The sequence below is a fragment of the Lampetra planeri genome, chromosome 1 (assembly GCF_965212315.1).
Source record: "Lampetra planeri chromosome 1, kcLamPlan1.2.h2, whole genome shotgun sequence".
Taxonomy (NCBI): Eukaryota; Metazoa; Chordata; class Hyperoartia; order Petromyzontiformes; family Petromyzontidae; genus Lampetra; species Lampetra planeri.
Window position 1 is genome coordinate 17,155,754 of NC_136107.1, and position 27,265 is coordinate 17,183,018.

The 27,265-nt window shown below is 45.6% G+C and overlaps 2 protein-coding genes across 4 annotated transcripts; both read right to left on the reverse strand.

The window, feature by feature from the left end:
• Positions 1-21: 21 nt before the first annotated feature.
• LOC144723339 (ras-related protein Rab-5C-like) lies at positions 22-11,869 on the reverse strand. Of its 2 annotated transcripts, none has more exons than XM_078602050.1 (6): positions 11,692-11,869; positions 9,120-9,289; positions 7,103-7,254; positions 5,003-5,125; positions 2,725-2,818; positions 22-453 (listed from the first exon to the last, which is right to left on the reverse strand). In XM_078602050.1, the coding sequence occupies exons 2-6, from the start codon at positions 9,229-9,231 to the stop codon at positions 335-337; spliced, it is 600 nt and encodes a 199-aa protein (XP_078458176.1). In that variant the 5' UTR covers positions 9,232-9,289; positions 11,692-11,869; the 3' UTR covers positions 22-334. The 2 variants fall into 2 exon arrangements, with proteins under 2 accessions (XP_078458176.1, XP_078458184.1); XM_078602058.1 differs by having other exon boundaries at positions 9,120-9,284; positions 11,692-11,768.
• A 3,285-nt stretch (positions 11,870-15,154) lies between these two features.
• On the reverse strand, positions 15,155-24,621 carry LOC144723324 (ras-related protein Rab-5A-like). Of its 2 annotated transcripts, none has more exons than XM_078602030.1 (6): positions 24,455-24,621; positions 22,713-22,975; positions 19,295-19,446; positions 17,340-17,462; positions 16,950-17,043; positions 15,155-16,657 (listed from the first exon to the last, which is right to left on the reverse strand). In XM_078602030.1, the coding sequence occupies exons 2-6, from the start codon at positions 22,876-22,878 to the stop codon at positions 16,560-16,562; spliced, it is 633 nt and encodes a 210-aa protein (XP_078458156.1). In that variant the 5' UTR covers positions 22,879-22,975; positions 24,455-24,621; the 3' UTR covers positions 15,155-16,559. The 2 variants fall into 2 exon arrangements, with proteins under 2 accessions (XP_078458156.1, XP_078458163.1); XM_078602037.1 differs by having other exon boundaries at positions 22,713-22,901; positions 24,455-24,584.
• Between the last annotated feature and the right edge of the window lie 2,644 nt (positions 24,622-27,265).

Below are 27,265 nucleotides of genomic sequence, written 5' to 3' on the forward strand. Positions count from 1 at the left end.
ACAACAGCGAGAGCACAGTCCTTTTAATGTTTCATGCAATTTATTATTTTTTTTACTCGCCACGGTCAGTCAACGCAACAATTGATACCCGCACACGTAAGCCACATACACACTGTACAACGTCGCTCACAAAAAGTTTACAGATTCATACGCGTTGCATTGCAGATGCTCTCCTAAAATTGTTTTGAAAGCAATATTTATCAAAACATTTTTTAAAATGTAATGTTGATTTAGAAAATCCACAGTCCGTCAATTGTAATGTTGGCCATACCTAAATTTGTTTTAAAAAAATGTGCACGTTTGTGTTGTTTGATGCTCTCTACGTGAATTAGGGTCAACAGCAAGAACTACTCTCTGGTTCGGCTGCCGATTCCACCGTTTGCTCTAAACGGATAGCGTTGTTCGACTGGAGTCTCTGCGAGTCTTCTTGAGAGCGCCTGGGCAGTTTGCTGGCTGTGGGTGCGAGAGGAAGAAAACACCATCAAATGTACAGGGTGGTGCAGATGTCTTGTGACCCTTAATTAATTCTCTAAAACTTCTGAAAAAAATTTAAGTACGGTTTATTCAAAACATAAATGAATATGCCAAGGAAAATAATGTTAGGGTCAATTAATTGGGGGGTCACAAAATATCTGGATCACCCTCTGCACATACCTATGTCACTTTGTTTTACATTACATAGTCCATGGGCCAGAGAAGACTTTGGTATCATCTTTTAGCACAATATTAGCGGGACATAATTAATTAGATGGCAAATGTGAGCGAATTCGTTGATAACCCACTTATTTCAATGCACTTTTATTGGCCACATAAAGACATTGGGACCGCTAAAATGAAGCCAGTTCGGGAGGTACCCCACAAGTTAAATATCTGGGCTGGGCTCATGGACTAACATGCTTGAAGTAAAATAATTATTACAATAAAGAATAAATAAAAAATAAGTTTAAAAAAAATCCAAATTGTAGTTATGAGATGAATAATATAAAAAGCTAAAGGTGCAACCCTCCAATTCTTTGCTCTTGTCATTACTCGTAGAAAAGCCTCTACAAATCAATAACTGCCCCCTACTGGCAGACTTATGCCCTATACTGGCAAACACGCATGGATCTTGTATTGGTTATGAAAACCCCCGTTAAACGTTCGACTCCATGTCCTTTTTCAAGCTAAGGTGCTAAAGTCATCTATTGCCCAGATCAACAGCCGCCCCTGGGGGTGGTCTACCCCTGCATACTCCTGGATGGGCAGAGGCAGGGGAATTTATGAAACTTTCTCAATCTTTGAATGGATAAGGCAACATGCGGATTGCATGTCTAGCATGCTGACCATTAAGCCGTGGTAGCATCACAATGAGTTCAATATTTTTATTTAGTTATTATTAATGTAAAACAGGGCTTGCTCTTCAAATTACAATATCATACTCTTATATAAGCGCACACAACTTTATCTATCTGTGATGAACGCTGCACTTTCCGTCGTTTTCATGCAGGGGGTGCTGCAAACCTACGCGCCCATATAATTGTATAATGTCGTCAGGTCATGCACAGCCCCAAACCCTGCACGAACTCTCTCCAGAAGTCGTGGCTAGCAGACCTTGACATTAGCATTAAAGCTCATGAACATATCGCCTTTGCGCAAGAGATAGAATGTACAACCCATTGTCAGTCCACTGCTGGATAAGCCCCACCCCCCCATGCTACGTTGGTCGTGGGGACAGTTTAAGTGTCCTCACCCATGCTTGTCAGTGTGGGTTGGTGAAAGGGTGGGGCGGGGGGGGGGAAGTGAGGGAGGGGGGGGCGAGGGGTGGAGTGGGGGGCAGGACCGGTTCACGTAATTTAGAGTTTCCATATATGGAAGCACCAGAGAGTTCTGAATGGGAAATTCATCTTGTTGACGTTAATCTGTTAGCACAATTCGAATATATATAGAAGCAACAGAAATAAAACACAAGGGAAATCAACCGGTGTAGAGAATGACGTGTGAAATGGGTTAATAACTACCCTGCTTTCTTCATACAGTTTATCTCTTCGTCAATAGCTGTCCGAGGTATGCATTACAGTGTGACAAAAGAAGACGTTCATAATCCGTTTACATGATACTCTGCTATTTACATGTGGACCAGAAACAAGGACACTAACAAAGAAAGAGGAACACAACTTTTTTTTTTAAGTCAAAGAAACATGAGAGATTATTGTAATTATGCTGATAAACATTGGGCGGGACACATGGGTTATGCAAGTTAATGACATAATACTAACTATATTCTTTGGGTCACGTTTCGGTCGCAACACAAGCACCTGGTGACGATTGCTTGTGTTGCGATCGAAACGTCGTGATATTGTTATTTTTTTTTCTATCTACGTGGCTTTACTGAAAGACCCAAAGAATATGAATTCCTGCAGTCACGAAAGCTTTAAGTCAAGATATAATATTAACTCTTAAGAAAAGTAAGTGGGCTTGGGCAGGACGTGTCATCAGAGGAGATGATGGCTGGTGGTCGAGACTAACAACAGAGTAGCAGCCGAAAGAGGGAACGAGAGGAATCTATTTCGGTGATGGGCCGATTAAATCAGCTCATGTGCAGGCACTAGATGGATTGTTACATCGCAAGAACGTAAGATAAAGTGATGTATTGGGGAATAATTAATGCAGCAGTGGATAAATCACGGACGCTGCTATTGCTGCTGCAGATGATGATGATGATGAATAGGCAGTGGCAGCACTGACCCAGGGCTTGGAAAACATCCTGCACGTTCATGGCAGTGAGGGCCGAAGTCTCCATGAAGAGGAGTCCCAGGTCCTCTGCGTACTGCTTGCCAGCCTGCATTGCGCACGCACGCAGAACCATTGGGTACAATTTGGTGCGGGACGTCTGGTCACTTTGAGGTTTAATGTACACAGCCCTTTGTCCATCCACTGCTGGAAAGCCTCCTTATTGCCTTGTGCCGGCAGTCAAATGCCGTGTCGGCAGTCAACTGACAAAGGGCTGCACCTGTAAATGTGCGTGTCATATTGCAATGGAGGATGTCAAGTCCAAGAACGTGCTCATGTAATAGGTCATACAGTGTGTACCACCCTCACGCATATATATATATCATAATAATAACTTACATTCCTTTGTCAAGTCACTGCTGGATGAAAGTCTCCCTGCGTCATGAGTCATGGGGGTTGTGTGACCATAATTTACCACGCTGGTAAATGTGGGTAGATGAAAGAGGGGCCCAGGACTGGTTTAGACATCATTCGCCACTGACGTCAGTGGTGGCTGGGAATCAAATTTATGTAGCCTCACCACTCTGCTACCGTTCCACCCTGGAGTTTTAATCTTGTTCACATTTATTTTCGATTCATGGGGACACACACAATGCTGGAGAGGAGGACGACGTGTGGAGACACTTGTGCAGTACCGAAGCAATCGAGGGAAATTGAGTGTTCAGGCGGTGCAAATGCACCATGACTCACGAGCCAGAGGGGCCCAGGCGTCAGGCTACGAAGAAGTGGGGGGGTATTGGACAAGGGGCCCCATGTCGTTCCTTGCCCCACAGCCGATGCTAACAACGCTACGCCACTGTGCATGGGCTTGATTAAAACAGTGTATTACTTGTAGGAACCTCCTGGTTACACCAACCCACAGGGGATTATTCTGTCCGTCCGTCGTGCATCCAAACATGGGAGGGGTGGGGCTGGGTGGAGAGGGGAGGGTGGGGAGGGGCTGGGTGGGGAGGGTGGGGAGGGGCTGGGTGGGGAGAGTGGGGCTGGGTGCGGGTGGGAGGGGTGGGGAGGGGCTGGTCACCCCGTGGTGCCCTTATCGACGTTTAACCTACTCACGCCAGCTTGTGCCCGCCCTCACAGTCGGCCATATTTGCGGAATACACCACGCCGCCGTTGACCCTGGCCATTGACCGAGCAACCCAACGTTCCTACCAGCTTCCTCCGCAGGAATGTGTTAAGAGCTGTGCCAGGTGTGGTTATGAAAGTATAATATTACATTTATTATAATTGACGAGGATATCTGACAGCAAATGTCCTCTTTTTTACGTCCATTAATAATTTGGGGGATGTGTGGCAAACACATTTTTCCTTTTCAAATGACATGATTTGCAATCCTTTAGAAGAAGGAGGCAGAACTAGAGCAAAATAAATATTTTAAACTAAACTTTTCGAGAAGCGACCTGGCCACAAATGATAGTTCAACGAAGTGCTTATCATGTGAAAAATTATAGCAGCCAAATACTCTAAACAAATGTTTCTAAATGTGGAGGCAAAAGCCGAAGGACCCAGACAAAAATGCACACGAGGAGAACATACAGACTCCAAATATACAGGCGTCAGGGTCGGGATTGAACCCACGACCCTCTTCATACCAGGCGAGGGAGTTAACATCTCGCCACCATGGCGCCCAATATTAGTGGGCGGGTGGCCAACACCATGCCTGGCCGCCTCTTTCTCTCCAGTACAGATCTTTACAGATTGCACCAGGTATTCATTTAAGTCTGAGTCGACATAGGGGAGGCCCAGGCCAAGTTACAATACTGTATTTAACACTGTTATTGGTCGTGTGCAGAAATCGAACATGGGGTTTCCGGTTTGTTGTACAGAGCGCTAATCACTGCTTCTCTCTCGTACAAACACACAACCACAAGCATTACGTGCACCATCACGGCCATCCACTCCCAGTAAAGTCAGGTTGTTATAAATGCTTTCCAACTAAGGTTGAAAGTATTAATACATTAGCTCTGTCAATATGTATGAAACCCGGCCAAATCAATAGAAGGGGTGTCAAAACATGGAGGCACAAATATGAAAATAAACTTTGCCCTGATAGCTACCCATCAGATTCCGTACTGCTACTAAAATATTTCCAGGGACAAACACATTTTCAAAAGCTTTATATAATCCATGTTCATGCATGGTTTGTCTTCCTTGTTTTGCAACCTTTCTGAGTTCAATATCCATCGACAAGTCCGCAGGCTACCGCACCGTGCTGAAGCCGCTGTCATCTCACCTCGGTTTCCAGGTCCCTCTTAGCTTCCAGGTCTGCCTTGTTACCAGCGAGCGCAATCACAATGCGTGGAGGTCCCCTCCTCTGCAGCTCTTTCACCCACTCCTGAGCTCTTACAAACGTATCCTGCATACCCAGATAAACGGTGGAGCGGCGGCAGAGTGGTTGGCAGATTTCACCGGCGTTTTGTCGATTTCTGGCTAACGACTAACATCAGTAGGCAGACCCAGACTGCCCTATGGCCAGTCCGGGCAAATGCCCAGTGAGCCGGTCCATTCCAAGGGCCGGTGGGCTGGTCTGTGTTGGGGAAATTGCAAATATGCTCAGAGTAAAAGAAATGCATAATATATTGTTTTTGTTAAAATATTTTATAACCTCTAATGTGTACACTTCATTGCTTATGTATTGCTCGCAGTGTGCATTAAGTCCCATATTCGGCAGCCCCAAAGATTCTTCCTCAAGGGGTCCCATTTGTTTTGTGGACCCAGCCAAAATGGGCCAATGAGATCGCACCGCGAAATAAAATGAATATGTCACATCACAAATCTAGCTCCTATGCACATTGTCGCACAGCCTATAAATAAATAAATAAAGATTGCCCATAGCCCGAATTTGGGCCGGTGTGTTTACAAATGCCTGGGACAATTTTTGTTTTTATCTGAACTCATTTTGCCTCTGAACCCCTTTAGCAACCCACACTCGCCAGCATGGTGAAGTATGGTTCAAATAACCTTCACTCCTGACATGGTGTGGAAATGCATTGCATTGACAAGCAGCTGCAAGTTAAGGGTTCTAATAACACTGCAAAAAAAACAGACACCCATCATAATTATTATAATCATCGTCATCATTGTCATCTCATATAGAACAGTTCCATTAGGTTACCAGCAACTCATTTGAAATGAGTTAACGTATTATACAGCTTTTGAAAAATTGTCAATTTGATCAACATCGTTATGACACTGGTACAAAGTATCGTATTCTTACAAATACGACCATGGCATTGCTCAGCAGATTGGGCACACCTCACAAGAATATCTTGCTTGGATCTTAACAATAATACCCAAACACATGCCAACTAGGGATAAAAAGGGCGCTTAAACCCTCCACTTAAAGAACAACACCTGTAGCTATTTAAACTTCTGCTCTTTTTAACAAAGAAGGAAAGGTGTGCCTTATGAGCAACGCATTAGCTGTTGCACTTGGAAATAATTGAGGCAGTGGAGGTGAAATGTCATGAATTCAAAAACGATGGGATTATATAACGGAAGGCAGCGATAAATAGGTGTGGTGGCACTCAACGGCACTCGTCCTGACAACTTATTGACCTTAAACTTGTTCACACGTGCACCACACTGGTCGGGTTTGATCCACCGTCAAGCAACCAGAAGTGGCTCCTTGTCAACGAAACTCTCTTGGAAATCTATCCTCACGGGGGCATCCCATCGTCACTTCATTTTCTACGTAATTTTACCCTAACTTTACCCTCATTTTTCTATAGGGCATCATGCCATGAGATGAAGCATTTATCTCCATCCCTCACAGGGCAGTACAACTTATCTGTGTGAAGAGAATAGTCGACGGAAGCAGACATCTGAGATCCATTCGATTTCAATTTTGAATGTTGATGTGCAATTTTATTGAGGGACTCTGTTGTCTTGGGTGTGGTCTGGGACTGTACTTGCTGTTGTTTTGCTACTTGCCCAAGCTTAGGAATTGGTGTACAGTACTTATGCATTGTGAACTTGTATACTTTATCTATCTTATGTAATTATGTTTGGTGCTTTGCTTTCCTTTCCTACACTTTGGACTCCGCTCGTTTTTGTTGTTGTAACTTTCTGACCCCATGCCCCTATTGGACATCTGTGAAAAAGAGCTTCATTAGCTTTTCGGATTTCTCCAGGAAAAATGAAGATTCTGATTCTGACCTCTGGTTCACACAGTTGGCGGGTGGGGGGGGGAAGCCCTTTCCAACTCTCTTCCAGGGACAGTAATGTTTGTCACGTGACAGCGAAGCTGATAGTTTTCTCAGAGCTCTAACTCCTGAGCCACCCAGCCACCTCGCCTTCCTCCAGCCAATCAGCAGCAGCAGTTCTTGCTCACCTTCCTGGTGATGTCGTAGACGACAATGGCAGCCTGTGCCCCGCGGTAGTACATGGGCGCCAGGCTGTGGTAGCGCTCCTGCCCGGCAGTGTCCCATATCTCAAACTTCACCGCCGTGTCGTCCAAGTGCACCACATGACTTGTGTAGGCCGCTAGACCGATCAACAGACAGAAGTTTATCATTATAATCATCGATCATCATCGCTGAATGTTGATACAGCACCTCCCACGCGGTACATCTCAAGTTGTCCTGCGGCAGGGGACCCCTAGCGACAGCTGTCCCATGCATTGAGGCAGAAGTTGAATGTAGCACCGGACAGAAAGTGGGCATTGGAGTGCTGGTAGGAGGTGATGTGTGCTGTGTGTTATCCAAATTACGCCATTTGAAAGTACAGTAATGTAAAACATTCGGAAAATGTTATACCATGTTGGAGGCACACATGGCATACATTTTAATTATTTAACGTAATGGGATTGTTTAAGTCCACCGTGAAGTGAACGGTGCATAATGTTGCTGTTAATACGCCAACAATATTAACATGGGTGGCTGCTGGGCACAAACCACAAATCTCTGCAGCAAGGGGCAATTCTGCTCCGACTGGGCTATGATCATCATCACTATCAGTCCCTTAGTTGTTGAGATCATGAGGGCGTCAGTGATTAGTTGACAATAAGCCGTCTCTACATCGTGTGGTCTTTTGCGAGCTTCACAATGTTTGTCCCTTGATCTCGCAGAAGTTAGAGGTCGGAGTAGAGCATGCACAGGTAGGGTCGCCACCTCTAAGGGACAGAAAACGGGACACATCATGGGAGGAAGAATATCTCACCGTAATAGGGGAGAACTACAACTGACAAAAATCAGGAATCTTAAGATAGGATGTCCTGGGAAAATCAGAAAAGGTAGCAACCATCTGCACACGTCATACTACGTGACTCAATTTTATTCCTTAAATGGTGTCAGTTTTGTTGGCAGATAAAAGGGTAAAAGACCAATTATCATATTTTGCTATTGGCAAAGGAGGTTCCAATGGGGTCACAATGACATATAAAGTGAACAATGCAGAACAATGATGAACGGGATGGTAATGTATTGTATCGTGTATACAATCATTACCTGTTAGTCTGGTTTGCTTTGCCAACCTTCTCATATATTGGGCAATGAACTATCATGTCTACGCAGAATTTTAAATCAACAGCTAAATAACAATTTTCTCCTTACATGAGCTACAGTTCTTTTTGAAAAAAAAATAAGTCGTTATGTAAAATGGTGGTTTAAAAACGGAGTAGGATAAATATTTGTACAGCCACTGGCCTTGCTGTACTACCGTTAATATGACATGGATCAACCACGTCGACATTGACCAAGACAATGGAACAGTAAAACTGGCAGATGGAAAGAGGGACACGTGGATCAGAGAACACATGCAAGGTAGATGCATTGTATCAACTGTTAAGACACGTAGTTGAGCTTTGACAGGGGATGATGACCGGTGGTCGATAAAAATGGCATTTGCAGCCATTTAGGGAACGCATCCGAGACGACGTCCATTGCGAAGATGGAGGGACGACGTCACATCGTGTGCAGGAACTAGATGAATCGTCGCATCGCGAGACTGTGAGAGATGGTGACGGCACAGGGAGGCCTTTAGGGGCGCCACAGTGGCGAGATATTAACTCCCTCGCCTGATGTGCAGGAGGTGGTGGGTTTGATCCCGACCCTGACGCCTGTATATTTTGAGTTTGCATGTTCTCCCTGTGGTCGTGTGGATTTCTTTTTCCGGGACCTCGCATTTTTAGAAACATGCGTTCAGAGCATTTGACTGCTATGAAATGTCTACGTGTTAAGCCACTTCGTTGAGCTAGCATTTGTGGCCAGGTCGCTTCTGAAAAATAACTACAAAGCTCAGTGGGCCTTACCTGGTGAAATAAAAAATAGTTATCCATCAATGGATAGGTAATAGCCGATGACGACAACGAGGGACTTCTATCCTGAGGCCCACATTTGACATGTGCTTGCCTCCCACAGTGGGCTCCTCGAAGGGCTGGAAGGTGTTGGTGGCGAGACGGTGCAGCAGGCTGGTCTTCCCCACGTTCTGCTCTCCCAGCAGCACGAGCTTGGCGTGCTCCATCGCTCCCCTCCTCGCCCTCCCTCCTCTTCGTTGTCCCTTCTCCCGTCTGCGTGCTGACCTTCAGGAGGCATTCACTCATGTCATCAGTATTTGGCTGCTACACATTTCCACGTGAGAATCCACTTTTTTGTAGAAAACTTACATTAGGCTTCACATCCCTCCAGTCAGACAAGTCATTGTATTGATTGGCGCGCACCTCCGATTGGCACGGTTGGCTACGTACGGTGCGAAAGAAGTTTAACATACTGTACATACATTCGTCATAACCAGGTGAGAGCCAAATTGAGACAGGCTACCATTCAATAGGCAACACAGCAAACATTACGTGGGTGGAACGATGCGTCGCTTAATGTCAATTATTAAGCTGGCAATGTACACGTAACAGCCTTATGCCAATCCACACACCGTGTGGGTCATGCGTCGTGGTGGGTAATATGACCATACTTCACCAAGTTGGTCAGTGTGGGTTTGAAGATGGGGAGTGTAAAAGTTGACCCCTACAGCAAAACATTGGATGTTGATGCACTGTCCTCTGTTGCCCACCACGTCCCTCCGGCAGCAGCCGAAATCAACCGGTTAGTGTCGTGTCGGTGGTTACCCATTTGTCTTATTTCACCAGGTAAGGCCCACTTAGCTATATAGCTCTAGTCCAGAAGTGGCCTGGCCACAAACGATAGCTCAACAAAGTGGCCTATCACGTGGACATTTACGGCAATCAAATACTCTAAACGCATGTTTTGAAATGTTGAGGGAAAAACCTGGAGGAAAATCCACGCGACTACGGCGAGAGAGAGACATGCAACCTTCAAATATACAGCAGGCGTCAGTCGGGATTGAACCCCCGATCTCCTGTATACCAGGCGAGGTAGTTAACATCTCGTCACCGGAGCGCGGTGATGATGATGGTAGGTGGTCGAATCTAATGACGGAATGTCAGAAAGTCTGTGAACACCGTACGTTAATTACAAAGGGTGAGGTGGGAGGACTCCAGTACTGTAGTTTAATGACAGGTAAAGCAAGTTCAATGTTCAGGCAGCTTAAAAGCAGCTTCCCACATTTATGACCCACGATGCTCGGTATATGTAATTTGCATGACGGTAAATCGCTTATGATGAACATGTGGGGGAATTCAGCATGCTTCCATGCCAGCTCCGGCACCACACGCCAACTCGAATTATAAAGTATGAACCAACAGTCACGAACATAAACATAGAGGTCGTGTGCCCCAATTCCTTACTACACTCAAAAGCACGTTTAAATAAGTATTTAATTTATAAGTAAACACACGAATCATTGTATTCGCATGCAGTATTTGGGAACTGTATTTTTCGCTTACGCAAATATATACACCGTTACAAAATCTCTCTGCAAACCAATACCTTATAATGGACAGGTAATTTTTTTTTTAAGAACGTGACCTTTAATGGGAAACTGGGTTCTTCAGTTAAGAACAAAGTAACACAACTACCCTAGTCATGTGGCATAGAGCATCGCATCAGTTCCCTTTGAATGTTAACATCCGCAAGTGCTATAGCAAGGACGACGTCGTCATTAAATTGGTAAAGTCACGTAGGTATAAAATAAAACAGTCTGCCTCAGCAGCAGACCATGCTTTCCCACCTGATGATGGACGCTTGTGTTGCGCCCAAAACGTCGTGATCTATTTAATTTTCTACCTACGTGACTTTACCGAAAGAACCAAAGAGTATGGATTCCTGCAGTCACGAAAGCTTCAAATCAGGATTGTCACTAAATTGTTTTACAATGAGAAGACTTCAACAGCCCCGTATCATACCGTGTCAACTCATACGGGTTAGTGGTTACCCTGTATTCCTGTAGATGGAAATTTAATCGGCAGGTCCATACGGCGTACAGCCGTTTCAATACGGTTAACAAAAATGCGCGTCCATTTGTTTGCGTTTCTCCCTTGAGATGGGACTTTGTAGGACGAACGTAGAGACTTATATGGGCACGAGGTGACCAATAAGGTCTGAATTGGTCTGTAATAAGATAGAGCACTGACAAGGGGTTGACAGGTGTGTCGTATGATAACACCACCACGCCAGGCGCAATGGAGATGTTGTTTCCATTTCGGAGGGCAGCATTATAATCACACACACCCGTGACACCTACAATCTGCCTGCGTTCACATTCCTGTAGGGTACAGTGTGGGTTACAACTCAGCCGCGCGGCCAGAGCCAGTGGCCTGGAGGCGTTTAGAAAACAAAAGTCAACACGAGCGTCTGAAACAAGCACAAAAACAAGTCCTGCTTTGACACACATCGCTTCACTCGTCACGACCGCCACCTGGTCTACGACTATACGACATACACGCGCAGTTAAAACAAGTTTGATCTGAACAAAGACATTCAATTGTATTCGTTGTAAAATTGTTCGACGCGAGATTTTAAAAAAGAGACGACCTCCCAAATCGACTACAAGCTTGACCAGAAGACTCACCGCCGCGTGTTAGTTCTCCATCGGTAAGCGTCGCTGCGTGACACCTGGCAGATCCCACGCAGTGACCGCCCTCTCTCCCCTCTGCCCCGGTGGCGGTGACAGCTCCACCCGGCACCTCCTCCCAGCCACCCGCAACCAACCGAGCAGCGCACGTCTCACCTGGCCACCAAATCTGATCTCCCCCCCCACCACACAAACCCTCTGTGAAACCACCGATCTTGCGGTAAACACGGCCGACAAAAAAAGACTCGCTTCACGTGCATCTCGGTGTTTTTTTATTTCTTCTCCACAACAAAGTTACCGGACAACACAAATGTGCATGGGTGGGAGTGGTGGCGAAGTGGTTAGCATACTGCGATGTGAAACCCGGCATTGAGTTGTTGGATTCCTGGACGTGAATAATTATGTCTATCCATTGTCGATCCACTGCTGGAAGATGCCCCCCCTCCCCACCGCCCATCCCTCTTCGTTCAGTGCCGCTACCGTCCATCTCGCTCCTACACATGAACTGATCCCATCGCCCCTACTGCCGAGGTGGTCGTCCTCATTACGTTCACACATTTGGCTGCCATTCCGTTATCAGTCTCGGCCAGCGACCATTATCCCGTCTAGAGATATGTCCGGCCAAAGCCCAAATCATTTTCTTGTTACTGTGGATGCCTCACACTTGTGTTTGTTCCAGATTAGTGTTCCCCTTTTCTCAGCGTAAATCCAAGCATGCATCACATTCTCCTTTGTACACTTGGACGTGGTTAACATTGTGCGATATTCATCAGTCATGCATCCCACCACTTCCTTCAACCTGTGCTGACCAAAGTGGTGACATCAAATCCCATGACCAACACGGCTGAGGCCTTCGATCAACACTAAATTGAGAAAGGGACGTGAATAATTACCACCAAACCACAGCCACACTCGTTCCTCACAACCAACCCCGAACGCGCGTTTCACAGCCCCTTTAAACCCTCCATCTCCGCCCTCCTTCCGAATCCACGTGTCTAGCACGCCACGTGCATGTGACGTCAGTGCTCTTTAATCCCTTGACCCCCCGTCTCGTGTATTCCCGTGCGTGCGATGTTGAGTGCGGAGATTGTGTCTGTGTGGTGCGAGTGTGTGAGGGTGGCTGGGACATCCCCTCCACCGCGATGCATGCATTTAATGCTCAAACATATATATGGGCAAATGTTACATGCAAGGTTGAAATTGAGTGTTTGGTTAAGCTTTCCTGGATAAACCGTAGCCTATGAGATATGTAAGCCACGGTGTTCGCATTGATTTTGGTGCTCCCGTGATGGTTGTAATATTTGCACTCAACCATCTAAATGCATGGTTGCTGCGAATAGGAAAATGCCCTGAAATTTGGAAGGCAAGATGTTTGTATTAGTTTAACTATAGTTTTCTATGTACACAGCCAACATGTTAGTCTCAGCCTATATGAACAATCATTACTACAAGACATGATCGATCCACGATTGAAGGCTCCTCTAAGAATCAACCATGTCGAACTTGAGACAGAATTGACATTAACAATGCACAAATGACACAAGCAAATCTACATAAAAGATATTGACTTTTGTAGCTTTCCCTTCATGTATACCGTCGGAAATGCACATCGTATATGGTTTGTATATATATATACTTACCTGCAGTTGCGGACACAGGCCCATAGGGGGTGCCACCCTGAGCTGGGGAAAGTCAGAGAGAGCCGGACCATTGAGGGGCCGGGTTTTCCCCACCCCAGACCCCAGGTGAGGGGTTGGGGGGTTCTTCCAGAGCCCCCTGGAAGGTTCCAGAGAAGGGGCGGTACCGGGGGCAGGGAGCCCACGAGAGGAGTATAAAAGGGGCACCTCTGGGACAAGCTCGGGGCAGTGTTCCGAAGACGAAGAGAGAAGACCAGCCTAGCTAGGACCCTGGGACCCGACGTCCTTGTCAGGGCCAGGCCGAGCTCGGACCAGTGGTCAGGACCCGTACCTTGGCTGGGTCGGGTCAGTTATCCTCCCCTAGGGCACAGTTAGCCGGAGGGCTGAGAGCCAGGGTTACTAAATGTGAGGGCACGCTAGCCCGGAGGCTGTACCTCTAGATATAGTGGGAGTTAAGGGGAGTTCTATTATAGTTATAAATAAACCGTCTTGCCTCTAAAGATAACGTCTCCAGTCTCGGTGGAACCCACTACACATGTACATATATGTGTTGTAGTAAATGCAATCAAAATCGATATATTCAGTAATCTTTATTACTATTTTTTCGTATAATACAGTAACCGAATTTGACAAGGCAGAAGTGAAAAGTATGACAATGAAATCACCGAATATCCCCTTACTATACCCCATTAAGTTGTGATCTGCAGCAATTATTAATCAGCTCTGCTTTAACATCTAAATGATCGTTTAGTAGTACTGCACACCAACACATGTGGAAATTTAATTGGCAATACAGCACTTTTTTGGAAGCGTTTGGAAACCACCATCCTTACCAAAGTTCCTCCATATACGAAAATGCACAAGTGTTGGTTATTTTGTAATCAAATGAAAACAAGGACGCAAATATGCTTTACGTACACGACAAACTCCCCCTACTGGGAAAAATGTTATTGCACTCGGAAGATGTTGCTGCTGGGTTTGTGAAATGTCATAATCATGGCTGCATATGCTGTTGATTTCAAGGGTTTGCAGCTGATTTTTAAGAATGCTGCAAGATCTGCAAAACAGTATCTCAAATTAAGCCAAAGCTGCCCTGCAAACGGTATCTTTAAAACATACAAAACATTGCTTTATTCCTTAATTTTTTGTTCAGTTGTAACCAGCTCTTAATGATCACAATTAATTGATCACATTTAAGGTGTCCTGCCAGATGCGAGGTGACCTGGATACATAAACCTTCTCGGATAGCAATCAACCCTAGACATCTACCGAATCCAGGCTTGTAGCAGATTACAACTTTCGCAAAGAAAAAATACCCACAAGTATTAAATAAGCATTTTCTCAGATCACTTAATCAGTTATCCACTGAATACAATTCTCTGCACACTCATTCAGGACCGGGATTCTTCAAACCCTGGATAAACAGCATGTAATGTGCAAGGTTAGATCCCAAAGGCAACTAAGATATTATGCAGAATCATAGTTTGAATAGGGATAAAACATTTTAAATGCTATATGTCATTTACAATAATGCACCAATTTCCAATCACAGGGATTTCAATACAAATTTTGGACATAAGAGCTCATGCATATATGCGAGATGCCACAATTAGTTCACTGAACACATCAAAATATCCTCGGTGAACACATTTTCATAAAACCTCAACCCAACTGTAGTAAACTAAAGCCTATGTATTCAGTAAAGCAGGAGAAAAACATGAATGCTAAAAAACACTCTCAGCTCTACAGCCTATCTGGGAACAATAAGAAGAGGCAACACTGTGTTGATTAAAATTAACAAATGACAACCTTGCAGTATGGGATTCCAAAGAATGTCAGTTGTCTTTTTAATGATGTACATAATTTGAGCCAAGTAACATTTCTCAACACAAAGTGTCAAAAGCGCAAAATGTTAACAGCACATCGTCATTTCCATAAATTGAAAAATGTACACGTCTAATAAACGCGGCAGCTGATCTGTTTTTACCCCCAAGTGTATATTGCCTTATCAAAAGCATCACAAATTTCTCAACATTTGGGTCCTGTTCTTCACCACAAGCACAGGTGTGCACATTACCCTGCAGGCCTTAATCACACAACCATGTCATACTATCCTATTTACACATTACCCAAGACTTCCACGAGAAAAAGAGACTTATGAATGCAAACAGAAAATAAGGGAAAAAAACCTCACCATTAAATGTTATACCAAAAACAAAAGAAAATACATCTGTCAATGACAACAGCCCTGTTCAATATTTTATGTGCTTAATCTGCTTAAAAGAAATACGTAGCAAAAATATAAATGGTTAATAATGGTTAGTGTGCACATGCATTCTTAGCAGGGTTAGAATGAGTGGGCTGGCATGGGTACCAATGGGCTAGCCTATGTTAAAGCATCACATAAACAGGTGTGATCCGATGTCAAACCTGGCATGCAGTTTCGTTTATCAACGCCAATGGAGGAGTATACAAGGTTAGCACTGACAGCTAAAGCAATGTGTATATCACAATGCAAGAAAGTTAGCAAGACGAGTGATAATACAGATTATACAGTAATGTTATAACAGAAAAAAGCTATTTAACACCAAGCACTTCTCGATCCATGTAATGTGGTGAAAATGTTTCATAGTAAGGTTCTTAGTGCCTTTTAAACTATGCTAATTAGCAGCATACACATATAGGTCTATTTGGGCAAATTAAAACTGTTGTTAAAATTAACATTTGAATATTTTGCAGCTACAGATCATGCTGCATTTGGCCTTTAACAAAGTATGCAGATATTTCCCTATGTTGGACATACACCATCAGCACACAAAAACATCATAAAGCCAATTACATCTTCACTGCTGTCAATAATAAAAACACTTGACAATATTTATGGACCAAGAAAAGATATTATTGTCAAGTTGATGAATACCATAACTTTCAATGCTTTAAACCCAAGAAGGCCGGCGATGATTCTAATGTGAACTAAGTGCCATATTTAAACAGGAGTTTCATTAAGAGCCAGGCCGGCCTAAAACCGTTTTGAATATAACACTACATTTTCTGTCACGCGTTCCTAATTATACTCCACAGAAAGAATACAACAGAAAACAAACGTTACCACACTGGAGAGGGGCTTGCGAAAAACAGTGTGTGCAAAATGTTAAGGAAGTGTTTACAACCGAAGGAACAGCCAGCCATAAATGTACAGCAAATACAAATCCAGGAGAGACCCATCAGTTAATTGCAGCAGCTACTGCTTGTTTGAGGTGTGGGTTCGATAGATATAGTGTTCCTGCCGGCTGGATTCTGCTGCTCATTCTTTGGAAGCTTCTTGGCTAAAATGCATGAAAAGGGGAAAACAGCAACCAGAAGAAACATTTTACAAGGCAATTAGATTATTAGTGACAGGAGATAATTCTAGATAGAAACAAACAGTATAGGTTGTGGCAAGCATTTTTTAAAATGGGGAAGACTACGAGATATTTGAAACTTTGATACAACCAAGATACAAACCAGAACATTTAGTCTACATGGATTTATGATTCAAAATTGGTAAAGAAATAATTAAAATGGTGAGAGAGCAGCAAATTATTCATATGAACAAACGGGAGGGGTGGTGGTGCTCACCGATAGCAAGGAACACTTCATTCACATTCATGGCCGTCTTGGCTGATGTCTCCATGAACAACAGTCCATTTTCCTCTGCATAGCCCTGGGCCTCCTGCAAACAGAAATGAACATCCATTCATACAAAATAGTTAAAGTATTTCTGATGAAATGCCACAAATGTAACTGAACCAGTGGCATCAAGTCCAAGCTTTTCCATTGCAGCCCTCACCTCCCCAGACCCACATCTACTGAGGTTCTTCACTCCATATTGGTGAATTGTTTAGCACCATTACTTCTTACTGCAGTGCCGCAAGTGGAGACGTGTTTTGTTAACTTCTTTGATTTAAATATATGTAAGGTACATTTACAACATGTGGTGTCCTGCTTGTGTCAGATGCATCACTTCACCTCAAACTCCACCATCCTTTGGCTGGCAAGGTCAGCTTTGTTTCCTGAAAGAGCGATCACAATGGTGGGGTTCGCCTGTCGCTGCAGCTCCTTTACCCAGGTCTTGGCTCTGGCGAATGAGTCCTACAAATCCATAGTCATTGGGACAGCGGCTTGATAAGAACTTTGTTGAGAAAGCAAAAATTAAGTAACGTCCTTCCTTAACTAGGTAAAGTCATAAATGGCTGTGATGCTTCCATCCTACCTGCTTATGTTAGCAGTTATTTCCGAGTCTGAGTTACATTACCTTGTCAAATGTCTTTACATTAATAGGCTACATGTCTCACTAACAAAGCTTCTGCTCCTTTTTCCTCGATGTGGCGGTGGCGCTCGTTGTATAATAGGCTGAATGTGTCTCATTAACACAGCCGCTGCTGCGGGAGCCGTCTCACATTGACATGCTAATCTCTAATCTCGAGCAATACAATGGCTTCTTCAGCACCGTAACCGTGTGGTTACATTAACAGATTGACATGCTAATCTCTAGCAACACAACGGCCGAGGTATACCTAGCTCTGCGATCTTACATTTCCTTGCAAATTCCATCTCTAGCCCTGCCCACTTACCCTTGGGTTATACCCATCTTAAACCTATATAACCTTTGACTGCAAAAGCTCTACTCTTTGGTTCTTTCGGTAAAGTCACGTAGGTAGAAATAAAATAAATCACGACGTTTCGATGGGAACACAAGCAATCTTCATCAGGTGGAACCACAGCAAGAAAATGTTGAAGTAGGCGAGAGAGCTGCTGTGGCAAGAGGTTATATAGGTAAGAAAGGGGGGAGGCAAGGGGGGAGAGAGAGAGGGGGGGGAGGAGGGGGCTACTTGAGCGCTAGGGGAAGAGGATGTGAGGCTGGGGGGGGAAGTGGACGGGGCTGGAAGCGGGAAGCTGAGTGTGGGACACGGGGGGGGGGGAATAAAAATGTACTAGTAAACGGCAGGTACAATGGTAACAACCGCAACCAGTTAAGGCATTACCCTGGTTAATAACACCCTTATTGTTCAATTTGTATCCATCTTCTTGGTTGAAGTTATGTCTATGTTTATATGTCTGGATGGATTCATGAACAAACCTTTGATAGTAGCCCGAAGGTTTGCAGAGTACCTTGGTCTCGGAAAAAAACAATATCATGCGAGCCTACAGCGTTATAACAATGGGCAGCTAAGGCAGAGGTATTGATTCTACCGTGTTTCAGATCTGCCTTGTGTTCGCGTGCAGTAGCTCTCTCGCGATATGTCTGCCTGCTGTATTTTTCACCTGAAGACGATTGCTGGTATTGCGATCGAAACGTCGTGATTTTATTATTATTTATTTTAATTTTTCTATCTACGTAACTTTACCGAAAGACCCAAAGAGTATCAAGTGGATAGTTTAGCATTTAAGGGTATTTCCTAACGAGAAAGATCAGTTTAAGTGCACATTTTGAGTCCAGTACCTATTTTTTTTTTACCATGAGAACTACATTTATAGCAGGGCTAGTGGTAATTAGGTTCCTCAGCGGTTGAAGCTTTGAGTTGGCACGACCGAGATTCTAAGTCCGAATCTGGGTAGCCACGTACGATTAAAATGGGTTCTCAAATCTAGTATGGTTTCTACCGGGTCACAATAATTGCACAAAAAAACCCGTCTTTTAATTTGTTTATCTTTTTCCACTAAACGTGGTAAAATTTGAGCTTTGAAAATGAAGACAAATGGTTTGATGGAAATCAATGTAGGTATCTCTGTAGAAGGGCACATGAGAATATGTAGTGCTCTCTCAAGCGGATAAAAAAGGTAATGTACAACTGGAATAAAACTGGGGGAGAGGTGAATTCCTGATGTGCATACAGCAGAAGCAGCAATTGAGTGTACGTGGGGGGGAGAGGTGAATTCCTGATGTGCATACAGCAGAAGCAGCAATTGAGTGTACGTGGGACCTGGTTGGTGATGTCGTAGACAACGATGGCGGCCTGTGCCCCACGGTAGTACATGGGCGCCAGGCTGTGGTAGCGCTCCTGCCCGGCCGTGTCCCAGATCTCAAACTTCACAGTCGTATCATCGAGGGACACAGTCTGCGTCAGGAATGCCGCTGCGGTCAAAGAGAGAATAGAGTCTTACCAGCAGCTAAACATTTTATGGCCATCATGCAAAACCAAAACAAAGCTCAAGCATCACCAGTGTAAATATTACAATCACTTAAAACATATTTTTTTGTAAATATTAATTATAATGTTTGTAAATATTTATGGAAACCTTACATAATCATTATCATCAGATGAGGTCTATGTACTTTGGATGGACTCCGCAGGCAATTGCTATCTCAGTCTTGTGATACAACAACATAATGTTGTTCTAAGACACAAGCAATTTAATTGCTCCATCTGCCCGGTGCCACCTACCCGGGTGTGTTCCCACCTGCCATCATTACAACCCTACCTCTAACCCTAGAGGTGTGTCCTGTCCAAGACCACTTAACTCTTCTTTGTGTACTTTTCAGCTTGGAATCCTGGAGTGCTTTTGGAATTTTTTTTATTGGAAAGAAACATATCAATGTGGCTATAGAATAGTTTTAATCACTATATATGCATCACAAACGTGGAAATGCATTAAGAAAATGCTAAAAAGTAGAAAATGCACAAAACCTCATATTTCGCAATCATTTCAAACACCACCTTTGCTGTTGAAAAAGTACAGGTTTGTCAATTAAATGGTTTACATTGGTGCACGTGTAGAGGTGTTATTCCGCACTCCCCATATTGTCAGCGGGTAGCATCACTATTGGGGCAACAGGGGGCGGAAGAGTGACTACGCCAATGTTAAAGGACTATGACAAAAGGGGCCAACGGCAGAGGTCGCAAACGGGTTTTGATTCCTTACCCATACCCATACCCGGCCGCACCAGGGTCGCAAACGGGTACCCGTACCCGGCCGTACCCGTACCCGGCCGGGTAGGGTACGGGTATCGGGTACCTGATTGCGACCTCTGGGATGAAGTCATGTTGCAGGCGCGGGTGGGTTGATTCTAGGAACTTGAATTGTGAGAAGAGACAAGACGTTGGGAAATGAGTGACAAACAGTTACTCATCAGTGACTCACGGTCTACCCGTACCCGGCAGCACCAGGGTCGCAAACGGGTACCCGTACCCGGTCGGGTACGGGTAGCGGGTAGGGTACGGGTATCGGGTACCCGGTTGCGACCTCTGGCCAACGGTGATCCCTGGGATAACGGATCCTGGGACACAATCCCCAAACCCCGGGAGAGGGGACTGGGGGATGATGTCACCCTTCCAGGACCTGGTGGAAGGTTCTGGAAGGAAGGCGTGGCCGGGGCGGAGCAAGCCCCGGACCTGTATATAAGTCGGACCTCTGAACGATCGAGTCAGTCACTTCCAAGCTGAAGAGCTGGGCTGAGGATAGGACCCTGGACCCCAAGCTCCGCCGTCTTTCTAAGGGTCGGAGCTGAGTGAGGCCAGTGGTCAGGACCCGAAGACCCTGGCACGGTCAGGTCAGCATAGCCTGGCACGGTCAGGTCAGCATAGCCTCCCCTAGGGTCCCTAGCCGTAGGACTGGGAATTAGCGTGGTCCCAGTATTAGGGCCCGTGTAGTCCAGAGGCTATACCTCCCCAGGTATCGGGTGAAAGGGGCCACTACCCCTTTGTGTTAGGGACCCTGTAAGAAGTAGTGTTAAATAAATATCGTGTTGCCTCAACTGGTGTCTTCTCTGGTTTCTGACCCACTACACACGCACCACAAGAGGGTATAGCAATCAATGTATGTACTGTATGTATGTAGAACTTCTTTCACACCGAATGTAGCCAAACATGCTAATCGGAGGTGATAGATACAGGAAATTAAAGGGAAAGTACTGAAGATGACAATAAAACAGACATATCATATTTATAAAATTGTAACAATTTATGCCTCAGTGACATGTGGCTTTGAGGTCAATTGATAGGTTAATTACTGTTAAATTCAACAATTATTTAATACATTTAAATTGGTGACATATATTTGGTCATGATAAAAATAAAAGGTATTGTACCTGTGCCTTGCATTAATTTATCATCACAGAATTTTCCACATTACAACTGAAGACTGAATTGTAAGCCAGGGACACTAAATCAAACCACAAATAGCCTGAGGCAAATTAATGCACACCTTAACATGTGTATTGCGCGACTTTCGCAACACGTCGTGTAGAGGGTACTTATTTTATTACTCACACTGAGCACAACACAGGCCAACACTTATTATTCTTCCTCACACTGAGTACAACACTCGATATTAACGTCTCTACTGGCTACACACAGCCGATCACTCGGCGTGGTACCCTCGCCCTTACTCGGCCACGCCGCTGTCTGGCGGCGCGACGATGACGGCGATGGAAACCAGGCAGATCTTCCATGTGGCCGGATGACGGAGAGAGATGTCGGTGAACAGCGACACAGCCAGGACCCAGGACCCCACACACGAGCCCCAAACTCCGGGTCCGCTCCCCCTTATATGCACCCAGGCATGGCTAGGCCCCACCCTCTCGTGGAACCTTCGAGCAGGTTCCCAGAGTATCTCGGCTAACCCCACCTGTTACCTTTACCCCAGATACACCTCCTTCCCCGATTGGTTGTTACTTCTGTGCCCGTACCCGTGAATCCCTTCCCAGGCCAGCAGGTGTCACCCTCACCTCATTAAAAAAAGATAGCCGTCCCAGCTAATACTAACGAAATTACAGGTAAGAACACCCCTGTACAACACTAAAGTACAGTCTCTTGGCGTTCTCTGGTCTGACACTGGTGAGACTAGGCCCTAAAGAAGGCTATATCTGGTGTAGGCCAATCAATTTCAAATACATTGCAAATAATATTATCAGAGCATGTTTGTTTGCATGTTCACCACAAGTCCGTGTGGTTAATGCAGACTTGATTCCTTGCAAAAGGTTGCTATTCGGTCTTATTTTTTCATACTTTGATACTGGCAGAAAGGTCCCATTTTGATAATTATTTCATTATAGTGATGGAATTTTTATTTTGGAAAATTATTTTGACCAATAAACCAGATACACATATCTGTATTTAGAATAAAATTATGTTTCTTTAGGTCATCCAAGTGCCAGCTGAGCACATACTGGCAGAAAGGTCCCATTTTGATAATTTTTTCATTATAGTGATGGAATTTTTATTTTGGAAAATTATATTGACCAATAAACCAGATACACATATCTGTATTTAGAATAAAATTATGTTTCTTTAGGTCATCCAAGTGCCAGCTGAGCACATTATTAGATGTGAACGGCAGGCAAGCGTTATACAATAATAACCCTCACCCAGTGAACAGAAATGTGGTGCCCGCATGTCTCACCACCGATGGTGCTCTCCTGGAACTCGTGGAACTGTCCCTTGACAAAGCGCAACACCAGGCTGGACTTCCCCACGGCAGACTCGCCTAGCAGCACCAGCTTGAACTGGCACATCTTGTTGGTGGCCGACTGGCAATTGGGCCGGCTGGCCGACCCACGGTTTGCCATGGTGTTGCTGCTGCTGTGTGGCACTGCAGGGAGGGTGCGCCCAGATTTAGCCGAGGCCTCGGTGGCAGAGATGGTATGGGAAGGGGTTGATTCAATACTGCACACGGACAAAGCAAACATAAGTAATAAGAATCGACTGTCATCTTAAACCAGTGTACCAGAGATACAACTTCTCATCAACATAACTTTTTTCCATCACAGCAATAGGAAGTACATTTCAAGGACTAGAAAACAGGAACCAAAACTAATTATTTAAAAGTAAGCACATGTAAAACCCCAGGAGAAGCAAAAACGAATTCGATAATGCTGTACAGGAGGGTACTGTCTCAAGCCACACTGTTAAACATTACTTAATCAGTAGCGTTAATCTGCTCACGACACATTGGAAAATTAAACGACCTAAATTGTTTCAACACTGAAGCACAAGTAGTGTTGAAGCAAATACCATTATATGTAATAATCTATGGGTGGCATTTAACTTGTACAAAAGCAGTAACTTACCAAGATGAATTACTGGTAGTTTTTACGTAAAAATGTAAGTGATGATGTCACCATGATAATGTTACATCATCGTACTTTGTTCAGGACGACTTTTTGCAAAGTATATAAGGATCCAAGCCACCTCTTGTAATCCTGACTCGTTTCCATTACAGCTTACAATTATACTCTGAAAATAATGACCACATCTGGCACTGCGTCCGCAGCGTAGTGTTCATTTAACAATTAGAAGTATTTTTCATTCGTAAAGGGCGGCACCGTATAGCCGGGTGACATCATCATTATCATCATCCGGCTCCAATTGACTGTGTGCACAGACCTCAACATTAAACAAACAGTAACAGGGACCTCCTGCAGGAATAAAACCAAGGAGAAAAGCTTGACACCCATGAGGCACTTATAAACAGCAGTACATTACACATGTATCTCGCAACATTGTTGCTACTGAAGGAGGGGAACAGGCGCCAGCCACAACCTTCCCGACTTCTATATCTCAGACACGGGAGACAGGATAAACGCGTGAGAGCGTTCGTCGTGTCGCCTGAGATTGACGAGTGCCGTCGTAAAATCACGAGGAGGTGGTTAATGGGACACGACGTGCTTCTCTGTTGTGCGCCTAAATGGTGGCAGCGTTTACACGAGAGCCGTCGACTTCTCACGCCGACGACAGCAGCAGCGAGGTCACCTTCTGGCCGCGTCGTCCACCTCGTTGATGTGAACGAGCACGTCGACGAGGTCAATTACGACCCATGCCGACCACCCCGGGGGGGCCCCGTGGGGTCCAAGGCCTCCTGCCAAGTGACGTCACCCGGGAATGCGCAGCTCGGGCTGAAGCAGCCCAGGCCGCAGCCACAACAAAGCAGACAGGGAACAGCTACCCCCCCCCCCCCAACATCGCAACCACCCCCCTATCGATAACACAAAGTTGTTACAATCGCAACCAACCCAATCGCAACCAACCCAATCGCAACCAACCAAAGCAGGGCCACACAATGCCAGCCCCACCGCGCCGCCATCTTCTTGGTTCCCCAACGCTGCCGCCGCCGCCTCAGCCTCGGGACTCTCTCGCGCCGCGTACCAGCAGGTGTCAGGCTCGGGGTGGGGGTTCACTTGGAGATGCACCGCTGCTGTTGTTGAGCTGTTGTTGTTGTTGTTGTGGCTGCTGTTGTTGTTTTCGGATACGCGGCTGATCGCGCCTCTCGCCGCCGATGAAGTGAGGTCGGGCTTTGGGAACCGGATCCGGGGCGAGGCAACGCAGAACCGGTTCTCCGTAAGGATCCGGTTCGGGTGGCGGTTGCCACGGGGAACGTAAAAACCACGGGAGCCCCGGGGTCCATCCCCTTGGTAACAGTCCCCGCCCCCTACCAACGGTTGCCGTGGCAACCAGATCTGAGCCGGGGGGGGGGGCGGAGAAGTGGATGCTGGTGCAATTTTGGACTGAAAACTTTCGTGACTACAGGAATTCGTATTCTTTGGTTCTTTCGGTAAAGTCACGTAGATAGAAAAATAATAATAATAAAGTGATTACAAATAAAAGAAAAATAAAAGCAAAAGAAAACTAATTAATGTCGACTGTAGCCTGGTTCTTAAACAAACGGAATAACCAGGCTACAGTCTACATTATAGATTGCCAGTACACTCACTCCGATTAAGAACCAGGATAGTCTACATTAGTGTTTTTTATATTTTTTAAAATAAATTTTATTCATTTTATTTTTTATTTACGTGACTTTACCAAAAGAACAAAGGAATATGGATGCTGGTTACCAAGGAAACCAGGGTCCAAACACTGAACCGGGTCAGAGAATTATAAAATCCTCGATTAACTTGACATGCCCGGTTATTTTGGAAAATAATTATATTGACCAATAAACCAGATACACATCTGTCTTTAAAATAAAATCGTTTTATTTAGGTCATACAAGTGCCAGTTGTGCACATTATTAAATGTGAACGGCAGGCGTTAAAAAATAACCCTCACCCAGTAAACAGAAATGTAGTGCCCACATGTTTCACAATGGTACCCTCCTAAAACGGTGACACCCCCCCCGCCCCATAGCATAGGAGTGGGGCCTCTGGTTACTTTGGGGGAAAATATCGATGGAGGTGGATTCTCAATCAGTCAGCCTAAAAGGTAACGTCGTGAAATAAGGTGGATTACCGGGTGAGGCTCGGGACGATGGTTGCCCCCCCCCCTCTTCCACAGACCAAAATCGGGACATTTCTCAGTCTCAGTCCATCAAGACCGTGCTAAATACAGGACTGTAATATAGTTCAAACACCAGCTACAAATAAATTCCTGGCACCCGAAAACCGATGCCAATTGTCGTTAAAGTTGCCACCTACCCGAAAACAGAAGAGGTGGCAGCTCTGTCCATGAAGCGATTAGTGTAAGTCTAGGCAACACTGGTTAGATGGGATCGAGATGCTCCAGACCAGTCTCTTTATGGATATACTAGCGGGAAGTACCCGGCGTTGCTCGGGTCTTAATTTTTTTTCAAAACTATTCTTAAAAATCTAACAGCAGTGCATCCTGTGGTGGTACCTGCTATGATTACAGCAGTGCATCCTGACTGTGGTGGTACCTGCTATTATTACAGCAGTGCATACCGACTGGTGGTACCTGCTATCACTCCAGTAGTACATGCTGACTATCAGTATTTAGCGACTCTATCGCACAAAGTACTTGCCTGACAGTGGCGTGCTGAGGCCTAGTCCCGTGCAGAGCCTCCGGCATCGCCTAGATTGTCCAGCTGGCCGAGGTGGCACCTTGGCAGGCTGGGGCGCTACCACTGACCCCCCCTCCAGCCACGATTTCCCCGGCCGCTCTGCTATAATATCTATGGCCTATGGTGGTAGCATCTCGTGACTGTATAATAGTAATAACTACACACATCGGGGTGGGGGGGACATCGGTAAATAATTCACATCAGCGTTGTTTTTTATAGCATTAACGTGAAAATGTCTCTCACTCCCACGGAAGGCATGCAACTTGGCATAGCCCCCCCCCCCCCCACCAAAGGCGCGTGAGTTGGTATGGTCATGCATGTGAAGAGGAGTAGAGGAGAGTGGTGGCGTCGTGTGCGCTGTCCGGTGCGATGACATCACGGGACGTGGGGTCGCACGCGCTGGGCAGTGCACGTGACATCACGCCTCCTAGGGTATTTAAGGGAGACCCCGTGACGTAAGCGGGGTCACTGTAGGAACGGGGATAGTAAACAGGGTGAAGAGGGAACCAGGGATAGTGAGAGGGATCGAATAGGGAGTCTGGGGGAGAAGCCGGTGGTAGCCGTAGAGGTGCTTCTCCCTCCGGTCGGTGGAGTCGGCAGACTCCACGATCCGACACGAGAGAGAGAGACCGGAGCTAGCCAGCTGGGACCCGGACTCAGAGTAGGACCCCTAGCCCCTGGGAGTTGTGTACCCTGTGTAGTATTGATAAGGGTTAATAAACCCTGGCGGAAGCCCCTAACTCACCTCCGTCTCCAAGTACGTCCGTCGGAACTACTCAACACATGTGTAGGGGTTATTACGGGGAGAAAAGGTGGACGGGAAACACAAGGGTGGCTGCACCCACACACACGGGTGTCTACACCCACGTCCGCATCCGTTAACCACTGGGGGCCATGGGGGCTCTGTGATCCCCCATAACCCCGCCCCTCGGAGGGGATCCCTATAAAAGGCGGGGAGCCAGAGAGCTTGTGGCCAGTTTTATAAGAAGCTTACCAGTGAAGTCTGAAGACCGGCAGATTAGGCCCTCGGACTCCCCTGTCTCGCTGTCCTTGTCAGGGCCGAGCTGGGTAAGCCAGTGGCGCGGCCCAAGAGCGTCCGGACCTCTGCTCTTGTAAGGGCAAGGCCGGCTTAGCTGGGTGCCGGGATCCGTGCTTACCAG